This window comes from Saccoglossus kowalevskii, chromosome 19 (genome assembly GCF_978046115.1).
Source record: "Saccoglossus kowalevskii chromosome 19, keSacKowa6.1, whole genome shotgun sequence".
NCBI classification, from domain to species: Eukaryota; Metazoa; Hemichordata; class Enteropneusta; family Harrimaniidae; genus Saccoglossus; species Saccoglossus kowalevskii.
The window spans coordinates 10,493,649-10,509,072 of record NC_140659.1 but is presented as its reverse complement, the minus strand read 5'-3'; the positions used below and the strand labels follow the sequence as shown (position 1 = coordinate 10,509,072).

Here is a 15,424-nt window from a genome sequence, read left to right as displayed (position 1 = left end):
AGAGAGAGAGTACGGATAGTGTTATCTCATTATTTTAGGATCAGACCTTAATTTATTCAAATGCAGGCCTATTAACCCAACAATTAGTTATCAATTCCTTCGCAAGTAAAAACACATATATTATTATACAAACATTCATGTACATAAATGAATATAATAACCAGTCGTCACACAAAACACCTCAAATAAAGCTAGTATAATACTGTATTTTTCGGATAAATGTTTTCACTAAAAACCACAATTACGTTGATTGACAAGGTTATATGCAAGAACGATTCCCGTGTTTATTATAACCTTAATGACATATCATCGATAATAACACGGTTTTCCCATACAAATGTTACATTGAGACGCCAATACACTAACGCCGTTTTACCACACGTGTCCATATCAGTATCTATTCACTTGTCGTGTTTTTTTTCTCGATAATTATCGCTATAGCGTACCATCTTGATGAAATGTATGCACAATGGTTGAGCTCATTCACACTGCATATTCGCCCTGTGAAAGATCTTATTTATTTGCAAGCCAATCGTCGACCTTTCTTTACACGTTTTCTAAACAATTAGCACACACGTAAACAAACGTGTGGAACGCGTTCATCTGCATTAATTGTTTTGGCTTAAATGTGAACACGCAGCTAGAAATATGATTTTTACAGTGTAACTTGTGTCGGAGATGTAGAATCCATTAGATTCTGTCAGATTACTTTGTCAATAGTTGAATGGATTGGTGATACGATCCACAAACGTTTTTCTAAATGCTTTGAATGATTAAGTAGATAGTATAATTAATCATTCAATAATCTAAATAAATTAAGGTTCATGGTATAACCGATCTCCTGAAGTTTTACGTAAATGAAGATAATATAATCCTGCCAAATATTTCGAAGCATGGCATATTGTTCTTGTGGCAACATGCACTATATGTACTGCGGCCACGAACTGCACGTAAAAAAATCACAGGAGACGTCACAGGCATTCAATGTTCATAATTGCTCGCCGGAAACGAATATATATGTAAAAAATGTTCACTAAATATAAGTACCTTTTTCTTGGTTGTGGCAAGACATATTGAAATAGTCATGAAAAGCACATTTTATCACATCCGCTTGGCAAGGACTCATATTTCTTTCTCTGTTCTTAAATAGCAAAGGCGAAAGGCAAGGCGACGGTGATCAAATGTGAGTGCCATTTGGTACTGCTTTTTACTGACTAAATTAAAAGCATTTATAAAGCGTTTTTATATATCATTAAGGAAACGTATATATTATACCCCCTCACGGATCAAAACACTGAATTTATTATATTCAGGTCATACAGCAAACACGTATGTCGGATTATTTATTACTAATCATGTACTTTCGATTAGTATTAAAAACACACAACAAGAGTTGGGTTTGTCTGTAGCTAGTCACGTGGTCTATTCATTGGTATGAAACCGGTAAATTGGACTTCATTAACACTCAATGAAGCATTTTCAGGTAGCGTGCCCGAAACGATTATGTTTTTTCGACTGAAGCACAAAAAGTCGAAATAGTAAAAAATCAATATTATTAATATAACCATTAGATTAGTCTCAAAACACTGGTGTTCTTATTAGCCGTTAATGCACATACTCCAAGTGAAGAAAATACTAATATTATTGGCTTTAACTAATTGGCTTTTAAATGTACTAGATTTAACTGGATAGGAATTGATTGTTAGCTCATGTTATTTGATTTACATGGATTGGTCTGTGAATGTTACTTCAAGGAGTTTACCTATTCATCAAGGCGTGAAAGTCTCGTGGGCATTACATGTTCACTAAAGTATGAAGATACAATAACATGAACTTTTCGAAATGATTTTCGTGTCTAACATTTGTATAGCATTGCAGTTGTTGCACCTGGTTATTATTCGTTAGAACGGAGTTCGAATCCTACATGTGGTTGAAGGTTCTCTGCCGTGGATGAGTTTGCCATAGACTTAGCTCATTCACTAACGAATGTGACTTTGGGGAAACTAACCTACTTAGTACACTTGTGCTTGTGTTCGATTGGTCCTGGTTGACGCCATGATAGCACGGTAAATTGACATTAGTAATAGCCGCACAGCCCTGTCACGCAATCCCATACATTAGTATGGTTTCTGTGGCGAATGTCCACGTCATATGTGTTGCACTGACGAATTATTATCGATGGCATATGACAAGTAAAACAAACAGTAATGTGAAAAACACACTATTCTAACTGGCCACTACATGACTACTTGAATATAAGTAATAGTTCTACTACTGTAATATATATTGAAAACGGGCGTATTCGTGTTGTATTATTCACTATAAAAACAACTTCCAAACATGATTGACACCATCAGCGATTGCTTAATATTTCATTTAAATAATTCTACTTGAACAAAGGGTTTATTTGTAATGCAAATCTTGTTTCATGCAATTAAATTTTCAAAGCATCTAAAATCGTGGTCTAAATCAACTTGTAAACTTTTAAATCTGCTAACTTAGTCTGTTGGGAAATCAGTTTTTTTAAATAATATCTACATATTTGTACTGATACCAGGAACGATGTGTGAATTTTTTTAATGCAATCGTATGATTTGATATCTATGAATTTTAGCATCTTAAAAAAATACTACTTTGATAAGTATTAGAAAATGACAAGTTCAATTACAACACTTTTTAAACACTCTTTTTACAGAATTTTATTGATTTTTTATCTTCGACATGTTGCCACGAATACATCTAATCTTCAATGGACGATATCCTCTGTGCGATCCAATGTTATACGTGTAAACGAACGTACAAACAGGACAAGCAAAGTTGACGGCGTCGTAGTGGCTTCAACAAATCTCGTGAGATTTGACAATTGCTAAAGTTCCTTTTCAGGCATTAACAAGCTTAACAATGTGCTGTACACATTCGATGATGATCAGTTTTGATGAAGTAAAGGTATCTCAACATCATATTTCACTAAAAAAAATATTTTCACAAGATTATTGAAGGAGAAGTATTTTCTGTGAAAGGAGATATATAAGATTCGCACTCAAGCTAATTCTGGTCTTGCCTCCCTCAGAAAAAAATAGTGGTATGCCATTAGGGCTTCGATATCAATATTCAATTCAACGTAGAATAGATTTAGTGATAACTAAATTAAGTTTGGGTAGACATCTACATTATTGTCCAATACATTAGTTTCCATATATTTCATGGAGTTAATTCTTCATCCGAAACATTCTTATACTATTTGAGTGAGCTTTTAACGATATGTACACGTATGTATTGAGTTACATATCTTGTAAATCAAACATGTGCACTGTACCACGAATCTGCCAGCGCTTGGTAAATGGTTCATTGCAGATTGCTTTCTAAATCGCCTCTGTGCCACTTGCCCAGTCAAATCAAAAGGCGAGAGAATTGCTCTGACAGTCAATGCATCATGTCACTATTAGAAAAGTTTTAGTTGAGGTACGCGGCAAACGCCATTAGGCTTCTAAAAACGCAACGCTTGATAACAAAGTAAATTGCTCTCCATAACATGTTTTGTCCCAAGAGATATTAAAAATTATACCTCAGAAGATTAATCTGCTCTACATTGAGTGTATCTGTTAAGTTCACAGGCGATGAACAAATTAGTGGAAGCAACTACGCCACGAATCAATCAAAACGAACAATGAATGAATGTTAACCTAGTAGATATATATATATATAAGTTGTGTATGTAATTTAATTGATTACAGAAAAGAACAAATGTGTTTATTATTTCCTGGTAATTCCATTAACTTTCACCCGCATGTCACTCTACTGACTCAATATATATATACGTTATTATTATTATTATTTTGAGAGGAGTGTGAGAACTTGAGGCTTATAAACTAACAACACATTAACAAAGATTCAATATGAGCAGTGTTGGATATATCCCTTAATTGTATCATTAGCAACCAAGCATAGCACTAATCATAACACTAGTCCTGGCGTTTTGGTTGCGTGGCCCGATTTACGCGTTCACACATACTTATCTTGCCCGGGTCTAAAAATTGGGCCAGATTGAAGCTGTACTCAGCGTTTCTTAGCGCGTGCTAATAAAACGTGTGTGAACTCCACTATTAAACACGCAGTAAAATGAAACCATAATTAAGTTTTCTAACAAACAAAACCCGTGAAAGAAAGCTGGTTGCCATGGAGGGTAACACATGTTTGCGCTCGTCTTAAGACTGACACAAACGCCACTTTTATATATTTATGTTTACAATCAATGACATGCTGACGAGTTGTGACGATTCAAAGACATACTGCAGCTATTACACGCGTTTATTTCCATCTAAATGCTTAATATACCGTGTTTTCGTCGCAGGTTTGCTAGTTACAGCGTTTTTCACATTGTATCTTATACAAGTTCTTGGTTCTTTATAGAGCACGAGTAACACTTACAGACATACATGTAGAGACATCCGGTTATGATACTTCTTTTTAATTTAATTATTCAGTAACATAACTAAATAATTAAATAACTTCACAACATGGATAACCACTTTACGGAAGTGTTATAGAAGCTACATGTAACAATTACTAGATAAGTCATGTCTTTCAAACCTTTCATGTTCTTTCAAACCTTAATCAATAATTGATACACGTGGTGGAATAAATTCAAACAAAACAAACCTCTATTCATATAAAATATCGCGAAATTTTGTAACAGTGAAAACCGGATTGTCAGTGACTTTCGCGAAATAAGTTCTTCACGAATGCCATAAATAGTGAAACGTTTCACATAATATATGCGTATATACTTACCGCATTTATTAAACGTAAGACAACACACTTCCGGAAACAGACGATATCAGCCAGGTTTTAAGAAAAAAAAGTGTGTCACCACATCAATTTACTTGTATACATAAATGACATTGAGAGCAATGGCATTTGATAATTCCGGAATGCGTCTGATGTACGGCACAGTGTAGTGCAACTGTTGCCTTGTCAAAATCTCTTGGATCCTTGAAATCATCAAAAGGATTTTATGTTTTAAAATAGCAAGAATCATTGGGCAAACATAGATATTGCGTAATATGTTTCAAGGAATATTCACGCACACGAGATTAGTAGATATTTAATCATGTCACGAATTATTAATATTGTGATTATTTTCAATGTTATATGTTAATATATTGTCGCTTAATACTTTTTTAGTATAATTAAGATGCACGTGTAAACATATTGTATTTGTACTCTATAGTAGACGACGATATAATTTGACCACATGGGGTAATGTAGACACGTATCCTCTAATAATTTGTTCTAGCGATTAAACATGATCATGATTAGCTACATATTTTATTATAATGGTTGAGTGAAATGTATTTTTTTTTTCACATTTGAACCTATAATAATGTCTTAGTTTGAAAAACAACTTCGCATCTGACTCGTTTAATGATGATCGTTTGTTTAAAAACGAATGTGCGCTTACAAGGACTTTGTCTATTGGCTATGTTCTACTGTAAATGCTTCAAATCCGTCTTTTAATTATTAGTGTCTACCATATAAAACATCGTAAATCGAGGTTGCACATTACTTTTATGTTTTGTGTAGCCGCTACCTAGAACATTGTTCTTACGTATGACCTCCGACCGCCCCGTGTAATTTGTGAAATCGAAACTTGTAATTGCTCACTCGCAAAATGTAACATACATTTTACGAGCACGAGGACTGTGATGCTGCGCTATTATCCGCGATTCAATTTTCTTTACTAGGTCAGCCGTTTCTAATTTGTGTAGAAATTTGCATTAGCAATGTCGAAATTGATAAGAATTCAAAAAGAAATTCGCGCCAAGCATCAATAATGTGCATTTTTGCGGTAAGGAACACGCTGGATGACTTTAAGAAACATTCTAAAACTTTACTTACTGAATGCGCGTTACCGTTCAGGTGCGTACGTGTCACTGTACATTTGAAGAATTGATGACATTTTTGGAAAGCAATGATGAAATATCAACTGTATTAACAGCTAAAGTTATACCCTTAATGTGTGTTCTATTTTTCTCCGTGACATTCACCATGCTTGTTTCTTGTTTATTAATGTACTAGTTTTATACATTGTCCTAATACTATGCAAACTTTGTTAAACGCCACTGAAACATAAACTATGATTATAATGCCCGCAATTGAAAATGTCAAAATACGATATAGACATACTAAAAACAATTACCTTATAATATGCAGTTTCCCAGAGCTGGTGTCGTTGACAAATAAAGCCTATTCTGTCGCGCGAAATTCTTCAATTGAAGTGAGCATTCAATATACAGCGATTGAAAGTAGACCAACGGTATCCAGTTTTTGTGTGCATGTGTCTTGTATACGAACATGTGTACCATTACCGTTCTGCTCACAACAGTGTTTTTTTTTTCATTCTCATAGATACGGAATAACCTACAGTAAATAACCGTCAGTTGGGACATTCAATTTGTCTGATACAGCTGTCACATCGTGAAGCCTTTGAATTCCTAATATGACATTGCAGCGCCTGGGATAGACTGGAGTGGATATCACTGCTGAATTTGTTTTCAATGATACTGTTGTGCATTAGCTATCGATTTATTTTTATTATTCATTTTCTATTCACCTGGGTGTTGATCATAGAACTTCTCGGACAATATAGGCTGCTGATGTTTTTCATAGTGAGATGCCGCTGCCTGGACATTTAGTGTATGCGTGATTGCTGAACTTTGCAGCTCAATGATGAAACCGTGTGATTATTGAGAAGGTGATTATCGCGCATTAATCGTGCCCGACCTTCGTAAGTCGGTGAAAACCCGGATTGTTCGAAGACTTTAAATCCTCAATATTTCGTATAAAAGGTGCATTTCATTTGGGCTGCCACGTCATTTTCAACAACAACGTACACCGATTGTCACAAAGCTAAAATTTGCAAGTATGGCATTGTCTTTTTCGTACATCGCAAGTTTGAACTTCACTATTAATTCCACGATCGCACCATCGGTAGAATACGATTACGAGTACAATTGGAACGAAACATGTCGAGATTTCCAGCAGCCGATCATAGAGACCTTTATATGGACTTTGCTTTTTGGCGCGATGATTGTAACCGCTGCAGTGGGAAACTGCATTGTTATGTGGATCGTCCTCGCCCATCGCCGTATGAGAACAGTGACTAACTATTTCATCGTTAATTTAGCTCTCGCTGATGCCCTAAACGCGATTTTCAATATCTCGTTCACTTTCACCTACGTACTCCGAAACGATTGGTACTTTGGAAATGCTTATTGCAAGATTGTACGATTTATCTCACCATTGACAGTAGCTTCAAGTATATTCACTCTAATGGCTATAAGTATAGACAGATATATCGCGATAGTTCACCCTATGAGACCGAGGATGTCTAAGGTTCTCGCTAAGACAATTGTCGCCGTCGTGTGGATTGCGTCAGCCGCAATCGCCCTCCCATGGTTTATATTTACCAATATCGACTTTGGTGCATGTCCTCCTCCTGCGATAACAGACACGCCCATCTACGTACGAAGAGTATGTGCTACAATATGGCCCGACCAGGAAAATTATGGAGATTGGTATTTCTGGTAAGTCTTCTTGTAACAGCATGATATAATGAGTTATTTAAAGGTCAGAATACTCGTGTTATGTTAGTATTATCCTGAAATGACAAAGTTTGAAATATTCATGAACATTTTGCAGTTGAGATAACAACATGCTTGTATGTGTATCTGTACATTGGGAAGGCGAGTTATATCGGAAGTTAAATCACCTAAATGATATCTGTGAATTCCCTTGCAGAAGCAATATACAATTTCCCGAATATTTTCTTAGATACGTTTTATTCCTTCCGGTGATTTTACTTACGCATTGTGCGTAAAATGTGCGATTTGAACGTCTGCTCACAAATCGAATGATTTTATTTTGAACTTTAATTTCCCTTTTTATTATATTTCATTGTGAAAATGCTCATTATTTAGAAGGGAATATGGCGTTGAGATACACTATCAACTGTTTAACGCAACTATAATTTGGATGGCCTATATGTTACTAAAGATATTCACTAATTACTTTTAGCTGTATAAGTCTAATATAAAACGTAACACGTGATTTAACAGTTATCCGAAATGAATTAATAAATAATGATCGTTATTCACAGCACATTGCATCATTAAAGGAGCTGTGATGTGATCCCGCCTTTTTAATCACTCATTTAAACCGACTTATCGTCACAATTGTGTCAATATAAATATATCAGTAATAAATCTCGATATTTGTAATTTTTTTAGAGCAGTCTTAAAAACGTGTCTGATGACTGCAACCGCAGTGAAATCGTTCTCAATAGCTTCAAGTTAAATAAGTTGACTATATTCAGGGAGTTGACGTTATATTATTGTAAGATTACATAGTTAGTTAAACGTTTACATTAAGGTAAAGATGCAGGTCTATGGGCACTTGGGGGTGATTTTTTTTTTTTTGCTTGTTATTATGCAAACAGTCTTGGATATAGACTGTTCAAATTTTGTAGAATTGTGAATAGTGGAACATACTCAAAAGGCGATTTAAAATATAGATAACAGGTGCAAACCTTTTCTTTTTTGAATGCTTAGCAAGATTTAGCAAGGCTGTACATAAATAATCAAAAAGAAATATGGTGAAAAAAAGAAATGACGGGATCTCCATATTATGCACTATATTTAACTTTTTACAAAACGATAATTATGTAAAATTGGAACTGTTACAGCCATTATAATTATGAGCATTAGCAAACTTCTCACTGAGTGAATGTTTATGCAAATTAGCAATTATCTTAGCTTCTTTTTAGGGAACATCCCAGAACTTTAAAAAAATAGCTCCTAGACGCTTTGACCTTTTGTTATGGAATTTTCACAAATGATTGACAATATGTTTATCATCAAAACGCCGTTGGGGCATTGTTTCTGGTTGGACAGTGTTACAACAATCGTACAGACAACTAGCCAAGGTGTTAATTTATGCATAAACTTGAAGTAGTGAAGTTTGCGTTGCTGCCCTGCAAAATTGACAACTGGTAGACAGTTTTCAAGACGGCACTTTTTTCATAGTAAACAGTTGTACCCGTAAACAAATTTTGACAGGAAACAGAAGCATGGTTTAGAAGTTAATTTTTTTTAAATCACTTTTGACCAAAAAAAGCACATTTGTGTGCATATTTCAAACCCTAGTGTCCATACAAAAAATAAACAAAATTTTAAAATTCATACAATAAGCTTTCTGAAAACATATAGTTTTGTGGACAAGGGAGGTCATCCTGGTTTCCTAATTAACTAATTAAAATACCTGTCAGTTAAACTGCATCTCTACTATAAAAGTACAGTCAAATAAAGGACTAGTGAAAGATTGACAGATGATAGTGTAAATAAAAAAGTACATGTTCTATGATTGTATGCTCTAAATAAAGAATGTACATTACGAATGGTATAATAGTTGCAGTGCTGTGAGAACCAGTGTGACTAGATTACCGGTGGGGGTTCTATGGGTTGTTTTTCTAACTTAGGGTTTTGCTTTATTTGACATGTAAAACGAAAATCACTATAATATTACGTTGATCGTTTAGTATTGCCAGTCTATATATCGATTAATATCAGATTATGGCCTGTGAAACGTATGCAAATTGAAATTTTGTTTATATTACAGATTCCTAGAGTTGCAATTTTCGCTATGCCCCACGGATCCGAATTCCTCAATTTTGTGTTGTACATAAAGGCATTGATATGTACACTCTTGACTTAATTCCGAAGTAGTTTTTCACCACGATGGGAGTGAATCAAATCATGACACAATTATTTGTTTACTGACTCTTGTTTTCCGCCGTGTGGATACGACAGGAAGTTATTACAACGTCGTACACAGTTTTCCTTTGTATATATATAGGTACAACTTCAGTTTCATGGTGGCCACGTACTTCCTACCGTTGATTGCTCAAGGCGTGTCTTATAGTATCATTGGTATTAAGCTATGGGGCAGCCATGCACCTGGGGAGATATCAAACAGACACAGAGAGCAGTTAAAGGCAAAAAGAAAGGTATGAATATTGTAAAAATAATATAATATATCAAGAATCGTAGTTATAAATTTAAGACACAAATACATACACGTGAGAGAGAGAAAAAAGTAAATATATCAAAGTATGTATGTTATCAACAACCACATGCTAGTAGTTCCTGACAAACAACTGTCGTATACACGTACATTGAGCGTTTCTCAGATGATCTATGCGTGTTGCAAAATTTAAGTGATCAATTATATTTTCATGGCATCTGCTATTGCTTTCGGAACGTTTTCCAATATAACTATTTTGTTATATAGCGTGAGTGACCGAAGTTTTGTTCTCGCTTTCCAGAGCTTTCGTTTACCAACACACCATCGAGATGATGCATTTATTAACATGTTACTGTTCTTGTATTAAACTTTAGAAACATTACATGTATGTAATGCATAAGTGATATTATTAGATCGGTGTATCCGTTGAACATTGGAAACATTGCATTATGTGATGTGTACGCGGTATTATCAGCTTAGTACATCCGTTGAACATTAGAAACATTACATGTATGTGATGTGTACGTTGTATTATCAGACCAGGTCATCCGTCGAACATTAGAAACATTGCATTATGTGATGTGTACGTGATATTATCAGCTCAGTACACCCGTTGAACATTAGAAACATTACATGTATTTGATGTATACGTATTATTATTAGATCAGTACATCCGATGAACATTAGAAACATTACATGTATGTGATGTATACGTGATATCATCAGATCAGTACATCCGTTGAACATTAGAAACATTACATGTATGTGATGTATACGTGTTATTATTAGATCAGTACATCCGTTGAACATTAGAAACATTACATGTATGTGATGTATACGTGATATTATCAGACCAGTACATCCGTTGAACATTAGAAACATTACATGTATGTGATGTTTACGTGATATTATCAGACCAGTACATCTGTTGAACATTAGAAACATTACATGCAAGTGATGTATACGTGATATTATCAGACCAGTACATCCGTTGAACATTAGAAACATTACATGTATGTGATGTATACGTGATATTGTCAGACCAGTACATCTGTTGAACATTAGAAACATTACATATATGTGATATATACGTGATATTATCAGACCAGTACATCCGTTGAACATTAGAAACATTGCATGTATGTGATGTATACGTGATATAATCAGATCAGTACTACCGTTGAACATTACAAACATTACATGTATGTGATGTATACGTGATATTATCAGACCAGTACATCTGTTGAACATTAAAAACATTACATGTATGTGATGTATACGTGATATTATCAGACCAGTACATCCGTTGAACATAAGAAACATTACATGTATGTGATGTATACGTGATATTACCAGACCAGTACATCAGTTAAACATTAGAAACATTACATGTATGTGATGTATACGTGATATTATCAGACCAGTACATCCGTTAAACATTAGAAACATTACATGTATGTGATGTATACGTGATATTATCAGACCAGTGCATACATTAAACATCATAGCAGATGCGATTATTAAATATTATCAAGAGAATATGCCCCATTACTAGTAATTTTAACCGCAGATATTGACCACCAGAAACGTCAGTTTAGTGTACGAGCGAATTTATTACTGCATAAGTTCGGCGACTGTAGTAGTGTGATTAAATGTATTGTTTTAAAAACATTTTGTTTCTGCAGTTGTCAGCTTTGGTGTGTCTTTAAACAGCCATCTCGTAGCGCTCTCAGAGAGTGCTACCATATATATTTCTGGTATGTTTGCATATTCATATGACTGTAGTGCGAGTGTTAGTAGTCATGTGAATACTTTTGACAGTTTATACAGGAAACATGTCTATTGCATTAAGGGAAAACTTATATAAATCCAGCAACACTGTAATAACTACGATGTTCACACGTGATATAAATTGGAGATCTCCCTCGATGCGGCAATGAATCATATTGTTTCACTAGTTTCTGCCTTTGTGCGTTATTTTAATTTATTCACTCATGTATTTATTTTTTGGAATCACCATTTTTTATTTGAAATCAAAAATAATAGTATGTGCGTGAGTATTCGTCGATACGTGTGACCCAAACTAATAATGTACAATATGTAATGATGTTTAGCCTTTTTTTAAAACAGGTTGTGAAAATGATGATACTAGTTGTTATTATCTTTGCAATCTGCTGGCTTCCGGTTCATATCTACTTCTTACTGGGACGAAGCTACAGCGATGTATTGTACAGTCATCCTAATGCCCGTGAGATTTACATGGCTGTGTTTTGGTTGGGCATGAGCAATTCAATGTACAATCCGTTCATCTACTGTTGGCTGAACGATAGGTAAATTGTCACCCACATTATATTTCTTCTGGTGATTATGCGATGTCGTTACCTTTAGCATATAGAGCTGAATTGCGACAGGTTGTGGTGAATATCGACGACATTAACGGCTACTACTTAATGAACCCCTTGCTTGGGACAAACTCAGAATACAATGAAAGACTTGTTTTGGTTGAAAAGAAAGTCAGTTGTTCATACAACAGCTTTACTATTCTTGCACAAGACAGTAAATGCTGGCAGTGTTTCCGGTGAACTTCCCGCTAGCGCATTACTCGTAATAGGCAAGATAGTTTTTTTCGTATACTTAAATTGAACTCTCTCTTTATCATACACTATCACCATTTCAAGACTTCACTCTATTAATTTATAGCTTTAGAACAGGATTCAAGAAAGTTTTCCAGTGGCTTCCGTGTGTTCACTATACCTCGGACGAATGGAACAAATCGTTGGGATACACGAAAGTGACATACAAAAGCCGAGTACATGACGTGTCCGCAACCAGAAGTAAGATGATGTCACGAGTATGAAAGCAAAGCTCGTTTCTGGTTGGTCGTTTCGTCCGACGTGTTATGCCCCCTTATGGAATGTGACTGAATTGCATGACAATTTTTGAAAGCATTAAATTAAAACACTATGTAGTGCACGAGGTGTTTTGTGTCTGAAATGCTATTTACTAAACGGTTGTCTTTTCATATTCAAATTATTGGGGAATTAGCGAAATAGCTTCTGAGGAAGTAGTAGTTTCAACTAGCTGATCGGCTTTACAAAAGTTTTGTGACGAAACTAGTTCATATAAGTTAGTATATATGTTAATTAAGCACATTCCATCCATAAATCACACTCCTTATCATTCAATTTCCTTGCACGACTTTTATTCATTTAGTGGCATATACAATACATATATTGTATTAACACATTTTGGTATGTTGTTTAGTGTGTGTAAGTTATCTTCCGTTTTGCTAACTATCCATTGGCGATTTAACTAAGACGAGTTGCCTCATTTCTAACATACCAGTAACGTACTGTAATATTTCAATTTGATCCCAAACTGCTTTCACACTCAAAGATCAGTCTCTTCCATCTTCCACCTTCCCCCAGATGTGTGAATATATTGTTGTATATATTTACCTAACTTTCTTGGATCGTTTTTGCCTGTTTCCACATCACTTTTCATCATCTCTCTTCACTAGTTTTCTTGTAAGCATCCTGAATCTTGAATGCACTTATTTGGCTTGAGGCCATTGCATGTGACATTTAAATCCCCAATGCTCATCCAACCAATCAGAATCCGGCTTATGCTTCCTGACTCGTTTTAGTACATTACGTAATGCACGCATGACAACCTAAGTCTTCACACATCAGGGCGCAGGTGGTGCAAAAATAACAATTCAATCATGCAGACAGTTAAGTATGCGAATGTGGACTAAGTTTAGTATCGTGCCACCAGCGGCTAAATCCTAGCATGATATATTATTTATTATACCGTCATTGATAGCACATATTGGATTTAAAATTGCTTTTTCGATAACACATATAAATTCGATTTAGTGACCTATAATCATTTCCATTTAAAATTTCACATGACTAAGTTACCAAGTTTACTTAAATACTACGTATGCAATTTTCATAATCATGCACGGTGTTATAAGATGAGAATTCTATTTCGCACGTTGATACTGCGCGGTCTAGACCAATATAATCCAAGAACGCCATGTACACGTGTTGGTAAGAATAATGTGACCTCTAATTTAGAAAACCGAATACACGCAAGTGCCCTGGAGGGAAAAAAAATATTTGAGACGAACACTACCAAATGCATTTTGCAGACTAACTCATTAGCGTTTTAGTTTAACAAAAAAACACATGAATTCTCGGAGTCGTTCTTCAACGCACACGCTCATTACATTTTAAAAGAAGTTGCTGTGATTTTTATCAAAATTTCGCAAGACTCCAAACGTAAGAATTTACCTACCAAGTTGTGGTTTCAATATTACGCAAATGGCGGATTTGATGACGTATGGCGACATTGATGTATTCAGACCACATAGTAGATATGATGACTGACTTAGTAAAAATTTTGACGTATTCAGTATGTACTTGAATGAGTGAAATACAATAATTTTCTTACAGATTCCGGCGCGGCTTCAGGAAGGCCCTTCGGTGGCTGCCGTGTTTCAAATGGGCGCCAGGTGAACGGGTCGATTATCAACGACCAACAAATCTGAGCGGCACGTATAGCACCACTCAGGGGATGAAGTTGATGAAGAACGAATCAGACATGATAACAACGGTAGACGAATCCATGCTGGAGAACACGCTTTGAACAATAACAGTTTTAATCATTTTTGCTTTTTGTCGTAAGAAAGTTCAGTAAACGGTGATTAAATAATAATAATGCTCGACGTTAACCTCGGGCAGCAAACAACACGAAGAATATACTGAACTCTATAGCTAAATTACTCGAGATTATATTGTGGGCTTCAAAGAGTTGAACATTAACTACAGATGAATTTTTAATATGTCACATGTATGGCCTCGTCGTGAATACTGTATGTTGGTCACAATTTTCATGACTTCGTATTTGCATATTTACTAATACAATCGGAAAAACGTGTTCGTTTTGTGTACATGCTAATTGTAAGAATGCTTGTTACGCGCCTTGCGTAAAATTGAAAATAAAATAAAAACGCTGGCTCGAAAATACTAATTACTTTGTAATTACACATTTTAATAGTTGCCATTAAGTGATGTTTACTTTTATGAAGCAGGTAATATTAGTTATCGATATTACGATTGTTCTGGCATTTGAAAATTTGTCAACTGGCATTTTTTTTACATTTATTTACCAGTATTTTCAACTGAACCATGCATTTCGTGAAATAAATTTGGGATGACCTGGCATATTCGGGCATTGTTCACTGCGTAAATACCATTGTGTTAAATTTATTAAAAGTGGAGTCGTGTAACTTCAGATATTAAGTAATATAGTATTTAGTATATGCAAATGCAAGTAG

At 35.0% G+C, this 15,424-nt stretch overlaps 1 protein-coding gene across 3 annotated transcripts; it reads left to right on the top strand.

Annotated features, from left to right (window-relative positions):
* The first annotated feature begins 6,805 nt into the window (after window positions 1-6,805).
* LOC100371522 (tachykinin-like peptides receptor 99D) lies at window positions 6,806-15,117 on the top strand. 3 transcript variants are annotated; one of them, XM_078009844.2, is made up of 5 exons: window positions 6,806-7,586; window positions 9,913-10,063; window positions 12,211-12,410; window positions 12,781-12,914; window positions 14,541-15,117. In XM_078009844.2, exons 1-5 carry the CDS (start codon window positions 6,925-6,927, stop codon window positions 14,633-14,635), a joined length of 1,242 nt encoding a protein of 413 aa, XP_077865970.1. In that variant the 5' UTR covers window positions 6,806-6,924; the 3' UTR covers window positions 14,636-15,117. The 3 variants fall into 3 exon arrangements, with proteins under 3 accessions (XP_077865970.1, XP_085350223.1, XP_085350222.1); XM_085494097.1 differs by having other exon boundaries at window positions 12,781-12,955; window positions 14,541-14,678; XM_085494096.1 differs by lacking the exon at window positions 12,781-12,914.
* Window positions 15,118-15,424: the final 307 nt, after the last annotated feature.